Genomic DNA, 18,252 nt, shown 5'->3' with positions numbered 1-18,252 from the left:
GCAACAATAATCCCTCAACCATCCTATGGTGTAGCCATAATTTTAAATTCAGCCCACGTATAAATTAAAATTACAAAATCTCGTTAGTCATGATCAGTGATACGCCGTTTTGTTATCCTAGAGACAATGCATTCCACTTAAAATTCTTTACAGTTCTAAACTGATATAGATACGTTTTGAAATTGTTTTTCATTATTATTTTTTTTCAGTAAAAATGGCTCGTTATGTTGGAGACCAAGGTGAGTACTATGAATATAATTTTTTTCACCTCGACACAATTTTATTATGCTATTATTACAACGCCGTCATGGATTTTTTTCATGGACACAAAAAGATTGATGACCTGACAGCTTTAGAAGTTTGAAAATTTAGGTTCAGATATACAGCCGTTTATGATTTTTTTTCGTTAACTTTACGCTTTATATTGTTTGCTATTATTTTGCCAAATTACCCGTGCTAACTTAAAACTTTGCCGAACAGTCACGATCCATGTAAACATTTAGTTTGTTTCTTTTCTTTAATATTATTGTACAGTAAAACGTATACTTATGTCCACGGGAAATGTGAAATGTGAATTTAATACTGAACGAATAAAATACACTCACTTATAACTTTTCAATCACTTTTTAGTTTTTATTTATTAAATTAGGAATGAAACTAGTAACACGGCGTTGTGTATTGGCAATTTTGCTACACGAATGTGTTGCAAGAGCACATATTATTAACATAATAATAATATAATGTTGAACGAATAAAAACATAGATCTGGTTTGTTTTAGCGCCTCAATTCAGTACATATGCCACGTTAAAACTACAAAATGTTAAGTGTACTACAGTGACGGTCAAAGGAGCAAATCCTTGTTGGCAACAAGACTTTCTATTGTAAGATTTATTTTTCCCCATAAATAAATTTTTTTGGTAAACATTTCTAGATTATAATAATGCTTATCCAAGCGAGTAACATTAATAACACTACTATGATTTAAGCATTACAATTCTATCAATGGTTATAATACATTGATCGTTTGAAAGTATAAGTACTAATGTTCTATAATATAGTTATGTCAGTTAAATATTTTCTTATTAATTTTTGTTTTCTATAAATATATTATACAGTATATAACGTATCTATATGTTTTAAAACCAAAATTTATACATTTGTTAAACGTCTATAACACATATTCATGAAACTTAGTACTAAATAAATAAATATTGAACTTAATCAACAGCCTCGAATCAGGCTTTATTGAAATTAGATAAATTATTTTTTCTAAAATTTTAACATTGGAATCTTATGATTTTCATTATTATAACCTTACATATAACGTTCAAATATATTTATATTAATAAATGTTATCTATCTAATGTGTATAGCGAGACAAACGACGTCAATACGGGTCTGTTGGTAGAAGTGTGGCGCAGAGGGTTTCTCTTGGACTACGCAATAGGGTACCACATGGTCAGCTTACCAACAGTGCGCTACTCCAACGAGGTAATTGATCATTATAGAATATGAATCTAGCTAGCAAACAACTTGAAAATAATTGTTGATGAAATGGTTGTGTGCATGTCATTACTGTTCAACATCTATGAACACCGTTCGAAAACCCAAAGAAATCGATCAAAGTTGTATCATTTTATATTATACATATCTAATAAATATTTAATGAAATGCTTACTAAATAAAATAGTGTCTGGGACATATTTTATTGTCGTCGGGGGATTTGAAAAAAAATATGATGAATAAATAACATAGAATAAAGATGATACAGTGTATTTAGAAATATGGTAGGTCGTAGGTAGGTATATTATAATATTTCGTAACGCAAGTGTAATGTTTTATATACATCGTATGTTATGTATAATATTAACTCATAGAGTTGAAACACTTTCTTATTGATGATTAGAAACGTTTTCCAAATTATTTTCACTAATAAAACTTGATTATTAATCCAATTGGTTATTAGGGTGAAATTAATATGGTATTTGTGCGTTGTCACAAACATCGATGTTCAGACATCAGCTATGTATTATGGAGAAAATTACAGTTTTGATTCTAATTGGTCTATCATGTAAACCAGTGAAATCTCATGTTCTTTTAATAAAAAACGCATAGTTTGGTCTGAAGTAACATCATACTATAAAGTTTCAGTATTAACTATAATATCAATATAACTTTTGATTTATGAGAAACGTAATCCAACATAGAACAAATGGCAGTAGTTCTCATTGCGATTATACCATTTATTTGCAACGTGTTATAAATGAGATGGATAATATACAATTATGTGGTATGGTTTTAAAACGGTTGTTCATAATGTTATGACGGATGTCACACAAACCCCTAAATATTATAAGTATTCATTAATATTTATGTGGTAAATTGTATTAAAGAAATAGTTTTTTTATTATTTCAACAATATTAGTGTTGGCAATTCGGTAAACATAAATATAAATCTAATATAAAGTTTTTTTGTATGAATTGTAGAGTGATGTGGTTAGTTGCGGTATCACATTATTTAAATATAGAGGTTGTTAGCGCTATAATAACTATAATCATTTACAACTACACGACTACAAAGTACAAATATCATATATCTCTTCAAAATTCAAAATTCAAAAGTATTATTTTATTACAATTCTTGTTTTCATTAAATAGGAAAATGTATCTTTCGGGTTGATAAATATTTTATAGATATTTTAATTATAATTTGAATATGGATTTTTTTTTTGTCATCTGATCATGGAATATATTATTATTAGAGTATTTATGAATATTAGCAATACATTATTTTACCTGAATAGTGAATAACTAATACAACAAGGTGTGTATGTGCACGTTCTGGTGATAGGTATTCGATTTTTTCTGAAAATGACGAATGTCACAGCAAGGACTTGCATGAAATGATAGGATTTTAGGCCTAAGTTTCTGTTACATATTATATAATACAAATTATAAATTATTAATAATTAATTAGAGTTACCATTTTGAGAAAAATAAGAAATTTTTTCACATTTGGCTGGTACCACTTTATATTTCGTATTTTGATCATACTTTCGTTACAAATTTTACGGCGTTTCATCCTCCATGAAGATCCTCCTCGCATATTGCAGCGATGGCGGTAAAATTCTTTTGTCTTAGCGTCTTAGCGGTGCAATGGCGGTGGCGGTAAGTTCTGTCCGAACTCATTTCACGGCTACCGCCACCGCTATCGCTGTAGAGTGTGGGTTAGTTTCACTTAAATAATGTGTATATATTACTATTCAATAATATAACAATAACTTAAGTAATATAATATATTGAAATATCGTTTTTGCTATTAATGGTTGAAAATATTTTATTTATTGTCCAGGATGGTGAAGGAGATTGGGTGTCACTAGATGCTGAACTTGAAATGAGCGACGGTGTAGTGACTGGTACCAGGTGTCCGACAGGACATTACCTGTTGATTGATGCTAGGTTCGAACTACCTTTTGGTAAGTGTACAATACGTATTTTTTTTTCGAACCCAACCCATGTTACCATACTAAAATATAGCTAATCGGGAAATGTCTGCGAGTTATTTTTCCAAGAAAAACGACATGGAATCTTAAAAATAAAATTTAAAATCATGAGCGATATCATGATGGATTTTCAAATTTTAGGCCCTTACGATCCACCGACTGGTTGGAAAGAAATCTTAGGAGAGCTGGATAATTCCAACACTGCTCCGCCGAGCGCCAGTGCATCAGGAGGTATAATAATGAAATATACGAACACTTAAACGTTTCGCACGTCTGTCTGGGCTTTATCGAAAGCATGGTTCTTCTCTAACACTACACCTTTATTCTAACTAACTTATGAAATATGAAATTAAATGGGTGTTGCTATTTGCTATTTACGTAAATTAATTGTGATTACATTCCAAAAAAAATATGAACCGTATCAGCAAACATCGCAAGTGTGTTCAAATAAATTTAAATTATGATCATTATAACTTTTACGTTGGTATAATTTTATATTTTTACCTAGAAAATTAATAAAAATGTATATTACAAAGTATAACTATATCAGATTTTTTTTAGTTTCTTTATAAAATAAACGAAATAAGTTTCAAAAATGTTATTAAAAGTATGTGTAAGTAAAAATAAGGGTTTTAATGCTGCATAAAACGTAGTCGAGGTTATTTTTAAATATAAAAGAAATTAATCGATAAATTCATTCGTCTTTATTTATTAACTTAATTTTAACATATACATTTCTCCTTCAATACACTTATCTAGTTTGTAGTGTGAAAAATAAATTGACAAACGACATGTAATTAAAAGTACTAAACATTTTTCAATAAATAACATAAGTATTGAAGTTATTTTATTATACAGCTAAAAACGATGGAATTATTTTTGGCAAACACTGAAACACCTACTCGTATCATAATAGTGGTTAACGAATATCGATGATGTAAATTTAATTTATATGTTCTTAAGATATTTCAATTAAATTTTCCTGCAAAATGTATTATTTTTATATATATACTATACATAAATAAATGCCCAACCATGAGAAATTTAATGGAAAATAACACGATTTAATAATCAATAAACTAATAAATAACTTATTTTTTTTACTCATCTACTGCTAAGATTATTGGCGTATCTTTATGCAAGATATTTTTAAATATGATACATGTACTGTTAAAATAATAACTAACTATTTACCAATTTTATGAATACTATTTTGATATAGATAAATACTTCTCAATATGTTGACTATAAAAATTTGTACTTACAGTTTAATACTTTAGGAAAATAATAAAAAAATATTTGTGTGTATTATACGCTGAGTTTAATATGAATTGTTTATTTCGACTACGTTTTATCATTTGTAAAGGTTAAAAAGAGAACATTTAAATTATTTTGTAAAGAAACATATTTATTTAGTGAACTATTTAAATACTACAATGATAGTAATAACGATTATGGCAATGACGACACCCATTTGACTTTGTATGAAGTTAACTCTTGTTTTTTCGAATCTTTCATACTTCTCAAACCAAACTCAATGCTCTTTCTTCAATACATTTTTTTATTTTTTATTTATTTTTATTAATTTGTTGTGTGTTACTATTTATCAATTACCTTATACTGGATCTTTAAGTACATTGTAAATATATCATGTTGTTCAAATTCGCATAATACCTATGCCAACCGGTATGATATCATTTTTAATTTACAAAATGTTGCTGGGGTAATGTTGCTTTAAATATAATTTGTCATCCTCGTATAACCGAATATCACCTCTCCTTGCATCTGGACCGAAATTATTTAACCCGGACCTGCTCTAATCACCCACATTTCCTCGAAACGATCAATGCTTTTGAACAATGTGCACTTAAAGTATATACGTCATTGATATTGGTTATCAAAAAACTATACTCCTATGACCAATATTATACAGTATACCTAATATATATTAATTGTACACGGAACAATACACATAAACACACACATTATTGTAGCTCTGTCGCTTGAATTTTAATCCTATTGAGTATACCAACACCTCATCTGTATGTTATGAGTACCTACATTGCTACCCACTGTTAACATATTATTGTTCTAATGTATTACATAACACATACTATATTATGTACTTCATTCATACGTTTACTTCATTCTTATTGTTTTACATAATATTATCTTCAGTGCATATCATATTATATACATAAATATATAATATATATAAATATAATAATAATTATATTATATATATTATCTTCTTTTATGCTTACACATAAAGACACACACATGCACTCATACACAAATAATATTATATAGGTACGTATATATATATATTATAGTGCTACAATTATCTATTGTGGTAAATTTATCGATTATCAGGCGTCGCTGGATCAGAAACAATATTGCATTATATTGTAATCTAATTGTACGTCTTTGCGCACACACGTAAATATTGCTTTATATATACACGTACACTATGTGGGGATGTGAAAACGGGGATTGAGAAAGGTTTTCGTGACTTTTTGCAAAAAAAAAGTATATTACACCGAAATGCTTATTCTAAATGGCTTCTAGTTTCATGGATTTTATTTTATTGTCCTTAGCACGTCATCTAATTATAATAATAATGTTACGTTACGGTACCTACCATTCCTTGAATAGGTACAATGTCATAAAATATATAGTATAATATCGTGTAGTACGTAAATGATATTGGCCAAAATTCCAAACAGTTAAACTTTATGTTGGCTAATCTTCAATTTCAAATATCAGTTTTTACAAAACTATGTACTTTTTTATAGAATATAAGTGATTATTTTTGTTTTTACATTGAGATGATATAATGTATTTGTGTAAGTACCATATATTCTCTGAAATTTCGCAACAAATTAGATTTATGTGATGCAATTTTTTTAATGGAAAAATCAAATTTCATAAGACAAAAATATTAAAATACAAAAGAATTTTGAGATTTTGTAAATATTGTACATAATATATATATATGTATAGACAGATTATGGATAATATTGCATTATATATAATTAAAAAGTACAATAAAATACGAATATCATAACCGATGAAATAACATACCGTATTTCTAATTGAAAAATAAATCACCAATAACAATATTATAAAATATCCTTAGAAACATAAGTTGACAGACCATCTCCTCTCTGAATAGTTCTTTATTGTATACAATGATTTATCATTGAATTTAAATTCATCACATCAATTATAGTGACCAACCCAGTGAGAGGTACACTCAAAAACTATCTACTATACAGCAGAGCGACTTCCTCAGTTTTATTTAAAAAAAATTAAATACCTATTGGATAATTTAATATTGATTTACATGTTTGCGCGTATGTAACATTGTATAATTTTCAACGGGTCTTCGTATTAATATTGGACGAGTGAATAGGCTAAGACAACTTAACTATTTTTTTAGTATTTGTCGATCCATCAAAATGTTTGCTTTTAAAGAGTTGCTCCATTATTGCGATCTACTGATAGTAAAATAAACCTAGATGGAAGATGGAAAGTTTTTTTTATCCCACGATAAATAAGGTCATACCTGTTCTTGTCAACTCCATCATACGTGCCAGGGAAGCAAACTCGAGGGATTTCGGATATAGATCCCAGGTCCACCTTTTTTTCTACTTGTGTAAATAAGTTTTGACAAATTTGATTGGAAACCTTATCGATACCCAAATTTAATGAATATTAGTTGTGACAGCTAATATTTTGGTTTTGAGAGTAAAAAGGAAAAAATGCTAAAAAGTTTTCCAATATGCTGTCCCTCGTGGGTAATTCCTTGGGTTATCGGGTAAAATTACACAAAAAATAATAATATAATAATATGTCAAGCCTTATTGTGTGTAGACAATGACGAAATCTGTGATATCGTGGACTACCAGAAAAAATTCGAAATCCTGAACACTTTCGAACAGGATTCGAGGTCCGAAGACGTTTCGGCACAATTTCAATATTATGGGCAGTGTAAGTAGTACCATTTTAATGTATACAATGAAAAAAATGCACAGCTCAATATTTTATTTCAGCTGCAGGTAATTCGGAAGATAGTGATTATACAAGTGACTTTAATTATCCAATATGTCAGCAACAAGCAAATTCCTCAGCCTCCCAATTTAGAAACCTTGCGGATCAATTAGAAATGAGTCCTTGCAGTAGTCCAGATCATCCAAATACAAGTACATCAAAATTAAAATTTGTTGTATTATTATGTTTTTTCAACTTTAATAATAAACGAATGGTTATCAACAAATTAAATAGGAGGAAATCGGAAAACTCAGGAAATGAATATTTGTTAATTATAAATTATAATAAAATGTAGAAAATAAATCATATTTTACGAACTCGATATTTTTTCTAAACTTTTAGTGCATGCTCGTTCTTTCGTTTATTTCCAAGAAATTGTTTATCAAAAGACCTATTTTAGTAAATAATTTAGTTTAAACTTTAAACAAAATGTATTATTGTTATCAGTAAACGTCCGGTTTTCTCATATTTATTCGTCGTATATTTAAATTTTATTATAGTTCTTAACTAGTTTTATAAATTTTGAAAGTATTTCATTTATATTTCTTCTAGAGAAAATAAAATAATCTTGTATGCATCCAATCTTCGTGAAATTTCAAATCAAAACTTTGAATTTATATTTTATATAAACATAACAAATATTTTTTATCAGGCCGTTAATCTAGTTCGCAAACTTATAATATTATTATCACTTTAATTTTGCATTCAACTCGATAATAGACCTGATTTATAACTCTTAGACTTATAAATAAAGTTATTTATTTAAAAATCTGCTCATATCATAATAATAACTATTGTTGATTAAAGTAGTGTTGAATTTTCTTAAAAGCCTTTAACATATAATATTAAATAAAATAGTATTATGTATTTAAAAAATATTAAACGAAAAACTTGTTTCAAAAATAATTTATTTAAAATTTTAATATAAAATGGTACAGTAAAATATTAAATGATATATTATGAAAATGACACATAGCTGTTCAATTTGAAAATGAAAATAACAATTTATTTATATATTTTTTATAATTTTAGAGAGCTCTGTCGGTAGTCAACATTTATATGACTCTCAAAGGTATGAAGAAAGGAGGGTTCCAGAAGATGATCTATATTATAATAGTAGGCCAAACAATTATAAAGACCATAAAAGGTAATACAATTTAATGGTCTAAGGATGTTATTTCTAATATTTATTGATAATGAACAATAATGATTTGCAGAAGAAAAAATGACTATAAAATAGGAACCAGTGAATGGTATAATGATGAAGGGTCTTCAACAACATTCCTCGACCAAGAACAATTTCCCACTTCTTCCAGACATTCTTGTAAAAAGCATATTTCTAAATACCACCAACGAAAGACAAATAAAAGTATGGTTGAACTTAATTACTTTTATTGTAAATTAGGTGCTTTATTTTTTTTTATTTTTAGATCGGAGGTCAAGTTTGGAAAGACAATCAACTTTGTACCGACCGACTTACTATGAAGAGTATTATGATAATGGGGACCAATTTGAACCTTATGACAATAAACAGTGAGTTATATTTCATTACACTAATTATTTTTAAAAATTCATTATTATTATTATTTTTTAAATTGTATATTGGGGAATATTCGTAATTTTTATTATTTAGACATATTTTATTACATAGATATAATAATCAAAATGAGTTTATATGTTATATCTACTCCAAAAGTATTCATTTTGAAGTCTTAAATAGTTATCTAAAGTTAAAATTATAAACATTAAATCAGAATATTTTTTTGAAAATGCTGTTATGCATCATTAAAATTCGGGGGTGCGAATAAAAATAATCTAAAAATTATAAGAAATACCCAAATATCCTTTTCTATTATTTTAGTCAAAACTTAAAAATTTTTATAATTCATAAACAATCAGTCCAATACTCAAATATGTATAAAATAATTGTTGTTTTCAAAAATATTTTGCTGGAGAATTAACCAAAATTATTTTTTGTATACATATATATATATGTATAGGTAATAATTGAATATTGAATATTTTAATGACAACCAATAATTTGAGTTAGTTCTCTAACAAAATATTTTTGAATACATCAATTATTTTATTTTATTATTATATATGTAGATTATTAATAGATTATTTTCTGGGACGAGGTATTTTTTCATTTTTCATTATTAATTACCTAAAATATTCTAATATATCAAAAATTAAATCATGAGATAGGTTTGTAAATGCATACAATAATTATTATAGTTATTTATTGTTAATTTTAATTTTTGTTTTCTAGAAATTGCGAACAAGTGATTCCGTATGGACCAGAAAAATATTACAATGACGGACCCAACGAAGAAATTTACAACTATGATAATAGGTTAAACAACTGTCAAATATTGCTTGTCAACTTAAGTAAAACGTATGATAAACTTTTGTGTGTGTAGTTACAGTTATGCGGACCAAAAGGAGGAAGATAGTCAATGGGATGGCGGGGGTGTTGGAGAGTACTACTATTCGCCTGGGTCGAGTAGTGACACTCAACAGCTAAAAACCACTTACCCCGTTCAGCAAGAAGTCGATGAAGAAAACGAAGAGGTAGTAAAATCAATAAAAAATATTATTGGAAACTGGCAAACTTCTATTTTTTGCCCATTTACTAAAAAAGCAATTGAATATAGGTTTATCGTTTATGTTTATTGTTAGTTTTCGAGGTAGAAAAATGAGTAAGGTGTGATGTTAAATTTTATTTTGTTGACTTTTGAGTAACCAATAAAAATACGCTTCACACATATTTGTTCAATTGTATTTGTTTACAGACGGATAAGGGTAGATAGGTCACTGCAGGTATATTGATTATAACTTATAATAACTTGTGCATTAAAAAAAAAACTAATATACATTTTAGCATCTAATAATAATTAAAAATAATATCCCCATTATTGTTAATATACCTTTCTACTTATAAAATTAACATTTTCAAAATAGGTGAAAAAAATAACTTGAAGTTTAATCTCTGCTAAAATATTTTTTATTACTTATGAACTATATATATTCAATTAAATCTCTACAGTTATGATATAATATTATACATTTTTAAAATATATTTTGAATGATATAATTTATTGAATATTTAATTATTGAAAAGTTAAACTGAATGTCTTTATTAATTTAATATAGTGATATATTTTACTCAATTGTGTTTAATTATTTTTTCTTATCTGTACAAATTGGATTTATATTGTATTTCAATAGTGATTATTTAATTGAAAAAATAAAGAAGAATATATGTCAATCTTTTGTGAAACTTTTTAATGGGGATATAGGCAATTTAATGTAAATCAATATATTTTAATAATATTTTAAATTTTAAAATAATGAACAATGAAAGTATTAAAGAAAAAATAATGAAATAGTAGGTTTAATACAAATTTGTTGGTAGGTATTGTTTCATAATTGATTTTTAAGAAATTAAATATTTAATTAACTTTTGAAATAGTCCATTGCACTTATTTTCCTTGACCTTTGAAGTCTAATAACATAGTATATAGTTTAAATTATACAAATTAACCTAATTTTAGTTGCAATGCTAATGAAAATAATAACTTAGAAAAATAATGTAAGTTATGATATAATAATATTTTCATTTAAGTTTATCATAGAGCAATATGATGTTTTTATATTTAGTTTAAAAAATGTTAATTGAAATAAAAATTAAAAATAATTCACATACGTATACTGTATTATTACATTAAAACTGAGTAATAAAAAATTAACTAAGTATAAGTATTAATAAGTATTAACTCGTAATACAAATATTTGGTTAGAAATGAAGTCGAATACAAATTATTAATATTTATAATATTTTTATATTTTGAGATTATTAGTCACTAAACAATTATAGGCCTTTTTATTTCAACTTATTTTGGTTTATAATTATGTTCAATTTGTTTTTTAGGTTTATTTTTCACCGAATCAAAGTTATGAAGATCGTCATTACAACGAAACTCCTTACGAAGTGTCACCACCAGCGGTACCGGCTCAAAGACATAAACAACTTCCCGAAATTCCCGCTAAAAAGACGCCTTACATGGAATACTACTCGAATTCTTATTATAACGAACAAGTATCGAGTACCAAAAAAATGTTACCTCAAATACCTCACTCCCGGATCAAGCAATCGCCTTCATTACCACAAGCCTATCAAAAAATTCATCGAAGAGCCAGCATTGATCAGAGGTCCAGTTCGTTGGACCATAAAGACGGTGAAGATTATACATATACCGAAACAATTGTTAAAGGGCAATTCGAAGAGTACGATGACGGCTATTATAACGACAACGTTAGTTTACAACAAGAAAAACAGTATACACAAAATAATTCGATAAGTTTGACTAACGCGAATAACGAATATGAAAGCCAAAGGGATAGTATGGATGATAAAAAAGAAGAGACCGAGGGATTTAACCGCAGGGATACGTTTATGAAGTTTTATCAAAGAACAGTGAAGCATTTAGAGAATCCCAGAAGTTTTTTTCAACAACACAACGATTCAGCAGAATCACAAGAAGAACACAAAGAGGTGATCGACGCGTCTTATTTAATTATTAAATATAATAAGACAATAAGTCTTAAAAGGTATTTAGGCATTTTAACACACGTTCAAATGTGGTAACTATTTGTTCGTGCTAAATTCTAATTGATCATAATATATAGATAACTGGAAATTATCACACGACTTTAAAATAAATAAGTTAGTTTACTCACTTAATACGAAAACCAAAGGTTATTTTTCAAAGGCATTTTTTTAGACGGTATAATACTATGGTAGATATTGAAAAATGTATTGGTTAGGTTGGGTTATATTTATTTAAGTTGATGAGTAGCTAATTAGGTAGTGTAGGTAATACGTTTCTAAAATGTGAACATGTGATTTTTGTATCTTTAATAGAAAATATTATACACTTATTTTATAGTCGGTATAGATATTCAAATAACTTTTTATAAAGTCTAATATTTCTAAACTTATTATTTGTCAAATAAGCTTGTAGGTTTCCTTAAACAGTTGATAAATGACTTAAGCTAATAGTACAATCTGAAAAATGTATTTGGTGATTATATATTTTAATGTATGTTGTTTTGAAGGGTTGAATCCTAAGAGTATCTGTATCATTTTTATATGATAAAAATAGATTAGGTGTATATTTGGTAATCATATCTGATCAGATCTATTAAAGCCATTTAAGTTTTTATCACCTAAAAAATAAACTATTATGATGAAAAGATGATGATATTTAAAAAAATCAAAAACAATTACTATGAAAAAAAATTGTCCAATGAATACAACTTTTAAACGAATTAAAGGCTGAAGATTTATTTAAAGTCTTAATTACTTACTCATTTATATTTATGTAAATTTGAGTTTTTGAACCGTCAAATATTCAATGAACATTTAAATTGATATAAAATAAATATTATACATTACATAGACTGTATACATACACATTTTTAAATAAATATTTTATTCCTCGTATCATTTTTCAGTGGTTTTAAAAATTTTTAATTTGATGATTTAGGTATTACTTGGTTTATCCAAGAGAATTCTTTTTTTTAATAACATTTTCTGATATTTGTTTAAGTAGAAACTAACAATTGTCCTATACTATTCGGTGAAATGCTACTATCTATAGATCAATTTATGTTTTGAAATATCTAAAAAATATTATAAATTTTATGAAATATTAAAAATATGTATTAATTAGCATTTAGTATTTAAACATGATTTTTCATGATAATATGGAGAAAGTAAGATCATTATTCCAAAGATATTTTATTACTTTTCATTTTTTGAAATAAGAAAATTGTATTTTTTATACCTAATTAAACTATTATCCTATTATTAATTAACATTTTTTCCCAGAAATCATTCCAAATTTTTTTAATAAAAATGAACTATATGCACATTCTTATGCATAAACTTAATGTTTATTTATGTATGCGAGGGCATTTAGAACCTATAACATTAGAACCTGATGATTAGCTATATTTAAGATTAGTTGATATTTTTAGGTAGTTTTGAAGGTATTCACTATTCACAGATACTTAGGAAAGTATATTATATTATTAATTTAAAAATAATTCTCTTTAATTGATTGGAAACTAAAATATGAATATTTCTAAACGTTAAAATTTCTTAAAATCATATTTCTTTAAATGTTTACGATTATTTGTATTCTGATTATAGTGGTTATAGTAAAGCTATTTCGTATGAAAGGTACACAAAGGTGTAGATCCTTTAAATATTATGATTTATGAGTTACTCTAATCATTTATTTAGTTCATTGATTTTATAAGGTATCTTTTAATGCTGTAAGACTTTGATTAATAAGGATATAGGAAATTAAATATTAAATAAAAAAATTTTGTAAATGTTTAAATATAATATATAATTTTACTCACACAATTTATAGTTATATATTCATACTTTCCGTTCAAGTTTTAATGTAATTTTTTCATATTACTCACAATATTATACAATTCGGATTTAATGTTTCTGTAAAACACAATATATAATATTCAGAGTAGGTTTATACTTATATACAGAATGATAATCAATTCGTATAAGACATACTTATTATTTTATAGTGGTGTAATGAAGTCAAATGTCTATTTTTCCATGATCTATTATGTTGTAGTACCACTTGTTCATTTATTATTCTACTTCTAACTAATTATTTTTAGAAATTCTTATAACTGATTAATTGTGTTAGAATTAACGACAGGCATTTAAGTGCCCAAATAGCACCATACTTGATTTTTGAGAATTTTGTTTTTGTTCATGCCAATACAAAAATAAGTTAACACCGTTAAAGAAATTATTTGAAGTACTGACTTTGATAAACACAATACATAATATGTATTATGATTGTCATTTGAACTTTTTATTTTATTCACAAATTATAATTTAATAAAATATAAATAACATTCAACGGAACGTTCTAATGAAAAGGGTCATTCAAATCAGAAAATCCGAAAATGAAAATATGCTTTCTTCTTGTTCTGGTTTCGAAGGAAAACTTACTCTCTCTCAAACCAATTGAAATTCAGAAATTTAAAATTACCCTTATAATTAGAAATTTATTGTAGAAATGAATAATTAAATTGTATAAAACATGTATTAATAACCATTTAAGATTACTTATTTTCTATTGTTTTTAATTCATTAAATACTATGCACGGTATAAATAAGTTGGCTTGCGTAATTTCTTGATGAACATAAAATATAATTATTGGTCGAACCTGCTTCTTGTGTTTAAGTGTTAAAGTTATTAATAAACATCAATTTAAAATTAGAGTTCTTGGTAAAGAGAACAAATTTTTAAAATATTGTAGATATAATTTAAGTATATGATTTCATTTTAAACTAATATTAGAAATATTATGTATATTATATAGTATATACATTTACAAAGCAAAGTGAAATCTCAGAGATAGGTAGTTGAAAAAAATATTTTTAATTCCATTGTTATTTATTTCAACTAACATTTTCATATTTATCTGAAAGTTTTTAAAACAAACTATGAAATTATTACAAAGAATATAGAGTTTTTATTTAGAAATAAACGTTACACATTTTAAAAATAAATTATAGTTTTTGACATTTTTACGGTCGTTTTTTTAAGTTTTTTAAGTTTTTATTTTCATTTTAAATTGATTAGAAATACCTTACCTTCTGTAAATACCATTTGTAAATAAATTGATTAGGATATCTTAGGTTATAACTTATAGGTAATAACTATATTAATACCATTTTGTGCTATTTGTATTTCTACATAAAAGCTAAAAGTTGTATAAAAATAGATTTTAAAAAATAATGTAGACATTTATAATTTGGTTCAAATGTTGTGTATAGTAGGTAAAAAGATTTTCTACTTTTTAAGTTTTAATTTTAAAATTATTTAAAATATTTCAGTATTATACTTTAGGATCTTAATAACATGGATGATAATTTAATATTAATTTTTAAATATCTAATACTAATTTTTCTTACATTAGGAATCTTTTGAAACGGCTGTGTCGTCAGTAAGTACGTCTAACCGACGTTGGATACAAGAAGTATCTTCATCGAAAACAAACAGTTATGAACAGTATAAACCTAAAGAGGACACATCATCTTCTGTAGGCTATACATTAAGGCAACAGGAATCCACTGAAAGTTATCAAGATGAATTACTACCAGCGGAGGACCACAACGACGAACCGGAATCACCCAGGGTATTACCAGAAGTTCCCACTTCCACCGGTTCTGTTGATTTGTTCTCCAGTCCCATAAAGCATTTCCCACCCTCTATATCACAACAACAGCAGCAACTTCAACTGCAACAGCTACAACAACAACAACAGATTCAACAACAACAACTACAGCAGCAACAACAAGATAGTATTGAAGAACACGAGGATGATGATCAACTGGATCTGGAAGAAGAGAAAGAATTGTCAGTTGAAGAACCTAGACTTCCAGAACAAACAGCTCCAGAAGAGAAAAGTAACTTGGCAAGAATGCGATGGCACAAGGCGTATAACAAGATTGTTCATCAGCTAAATGTGAGTACTTTTATATTATTTTTTCCTATTTTGGCAGTCGTCAATAGTAGCAATATTAAAAAGCCTACTAACTGATCCGGCTATTTTGTTAAATTTTGAAATATTTAAGTGATGGAATAAACTGATAATCTGACGTTTATACTTAAGACATAATCTTAAAAAATAAAACATCTTAAATGTATACGGTTTATATTTTGACAAGTAGTTACTATTACAGGAGAATATAATTGAATATTTAAAAGTTAGAACGAATGGCGTATTCTATATAATATGTATAACGGAAATAATTAAAAATATTAATAGGTATTACAATATTTTGATAATTAAATAAGACTTATATTAATTATATTATGTAGTCGAAAGTAACACAAGTTAGTTCAATAATTTGATATGCTTATGTGCGTATGTAATATATCCCTTCTATATTATAGATTATAATCAAAAACATCGTTTAAGATGTATAAAATAAAAATAAATATTCGTATGAGTTTTAGTTAGTGTAAAGTATGGAGGTATTTAAAGTACTGGTCAAAACAAAGAAATTACAAACTATCCAATTTTTTTAATTAAAAAAAAAATTGAAAAATACTATTGAAAAATATATTTAGTTTTATAAACAGTAACCATAGATGTTAAAATGAAGTGAATGAATTCCCTACGAATCCTTGGACTGCTTCGTAAAAACAAAAAAAAAAGTATTAAAAATAAACGAATATAGGTAGATCGTTGAAAGTAGTTAAGTACCTTCATTTTTTTTTACAATCGAACAATATTTTGATGTAGAAATTCAAATCATGATGACTATACTTTATAGAAAAAACAATCGGAAACGCTTTTTTTGTTTGAGAAGTTCTGAAAAATATAAACATTGATGTTTACAGACAATATTATTAATACGACATATTTTATAATCTAAATAATAACATTTTATACTATCATCAGGTATAGAACTGAATATGTCACATTCGTCTGTACAGTTCTCAAAATAACATCCATTACCATGATGTGTTATATTGTCTTAATGTATGCTTTTTATCCTGTCCATTGGTTAGTGCAGTGCACGTATAGGTACCGATAAATATGTGTGTCACGCATACATCGAAGGAAATTAAGTGTATTGGAAATTCGAAACTGTTCATAAATCATCGAGATTTTGCTTTTGTTATGTTTTCACGTTATCCGTTGGCATTTTCGGTATTGCTTGTGTTGAATATTAAACTATAGCAAATTCAAATTTACATATTCCAACAAGTAATTATCGACAACGTCATAAGTAGTAACTTATAGTTTACCACGAATAAACGTTAAACAGCTTGGTATCTCAGTGTTACATTATTAATTTGTATGATTATTGACTAAATTAATATCAGATTAGTTAAACCTGTTGTTATTAATCTGGTAACTTTGTTTGTTTAGTTTTTTTATTTTTTATTAATATTTAACTACCTACGAACCATTATTATGATGAAAAAAAAGACGTATTATGGTTTTCCATTTATTTTACGGTGCTATTGACACTTTCAGTAATCTGGTTGTTATGGTATAAAATGATATTCCATTATTATGAATAAAATCATTAAAAACGAGGGGATAAAATGTGATATTTTATTATTTATTTACTACCGTGTATAATGTGTATACTAAAGAATTATTCAGATTTTAAAATTGATGGGTAAATTTATGGAATATAAAAAAATGGTATGTCAAAGCGGAACGTTTTTTTGCACTCCATCAATCCTCGTGCCTCTCCATTTAAACATAATACACTGTAGGAGAACATTCCCGATTATAGAACACGCAAAGTAACGTCGCGCGCTGTGTTTAATTTTCCGTATAATAAGTTGAATATATTATTTTGCATAATATCCAAGAAAAAATATAATAATTGCATGGGTAATTCGTATTTTTATATTTTACAAATTAAATACATTTGAAGTATAAAAACTACTTTGACATTTTTGATCATACTGCAACAAAAATTATGATTTTAAAATCTAATAAAAAATAGTAGTTTTTTTAGATTTTTCTTTGACAAACTATCCTAAAAACTAACATTTTAAATTTCTGATAAACTATATTAGGTACTGTTTAGAGTATTATGTTTGTATTTTAGAA

At 26.3% G+C, this 18,252-nt stretch overlaps 1 protein-coding gene across 4 annotated transcripts in view; it reads left to right on the top strand.

The window, feature by feature from the left end:
• LOC111036794 (protein unc-13 homolog B) overlaps positions 1–18,252 on the top strand; it is a 175,027-nt gene that overhangs the window by 18,476 nt on the left and 138,299 nt on the right. For 2 of the 4 annotated variants that reach the window (XM_022318986.1, XM_022318985.1), the window contains exons 3-16: positions 210–239; positions 780–882; positions 1,375–1,492; positions 3,354–3,477; positions 3,646–3,735; positions 7,381–7,497; positions 7,560–7,709; positions 8,590–8,704; positions 8,775–8,926; positions 8,988–9,090; positions 9,830–9,913; positions 9,981–10,131; positions 11,492–12,115; positions 15,589–16,137. In XM_022318986.1, the coding sequence (XP_022174678.1) occupies positions 210–239; positions 780–882; positions 1,375–1,492; positions 3,354–3,477; positions 3,646–3,735; positions 7,381–7,497; positions 7,560–7,709; positions 8,590–8,704; positions 8,775–8,926; positions 8,988–9,090; positions 9,830–9,913; positions 9,981–10,131; positions 11,492–12,115; positions 15,589–16,137 (2,510 nt within the window). The remainder of the gene's footprint in view (positions 1–209; positions 240–779; positions 883–1,374; positions 1,493–3,353; positions 3,478–3,645; positions 3,736–7,380; positions 7,498–7,559; positions 7,710–8,589; positions 8,705–8,774; positions 8,927–8,987; positions 9,091–9,829; positions 9,914–9,980; positions 10,132–11,491; positions 12,116–15,588; positions 16,138–18,252) is intronic. The other 2 variants (XM_022318987.1, XM_022318988.1) reach the window with 2 other exon arrangements.

The sequence above is a fragment of the Myzus persicae genome, unplaced genomic scaffold (genome assembly GCF_001856785.1).
Source record: "Myzus persicae strain clone G006 unplaced genomic scaffold, MPER_G0061.0, whole genome shotgun sequence".
Taxonomy (NCBI): Eukaryota; Metazoa; Arthropoda; class Insecta; order Hemiptera; family Aphididae; genus Myzus; species Myzus persicae.
This window is presented reverse-complemented; position numbering and strand designations above follow the sequence as displayed.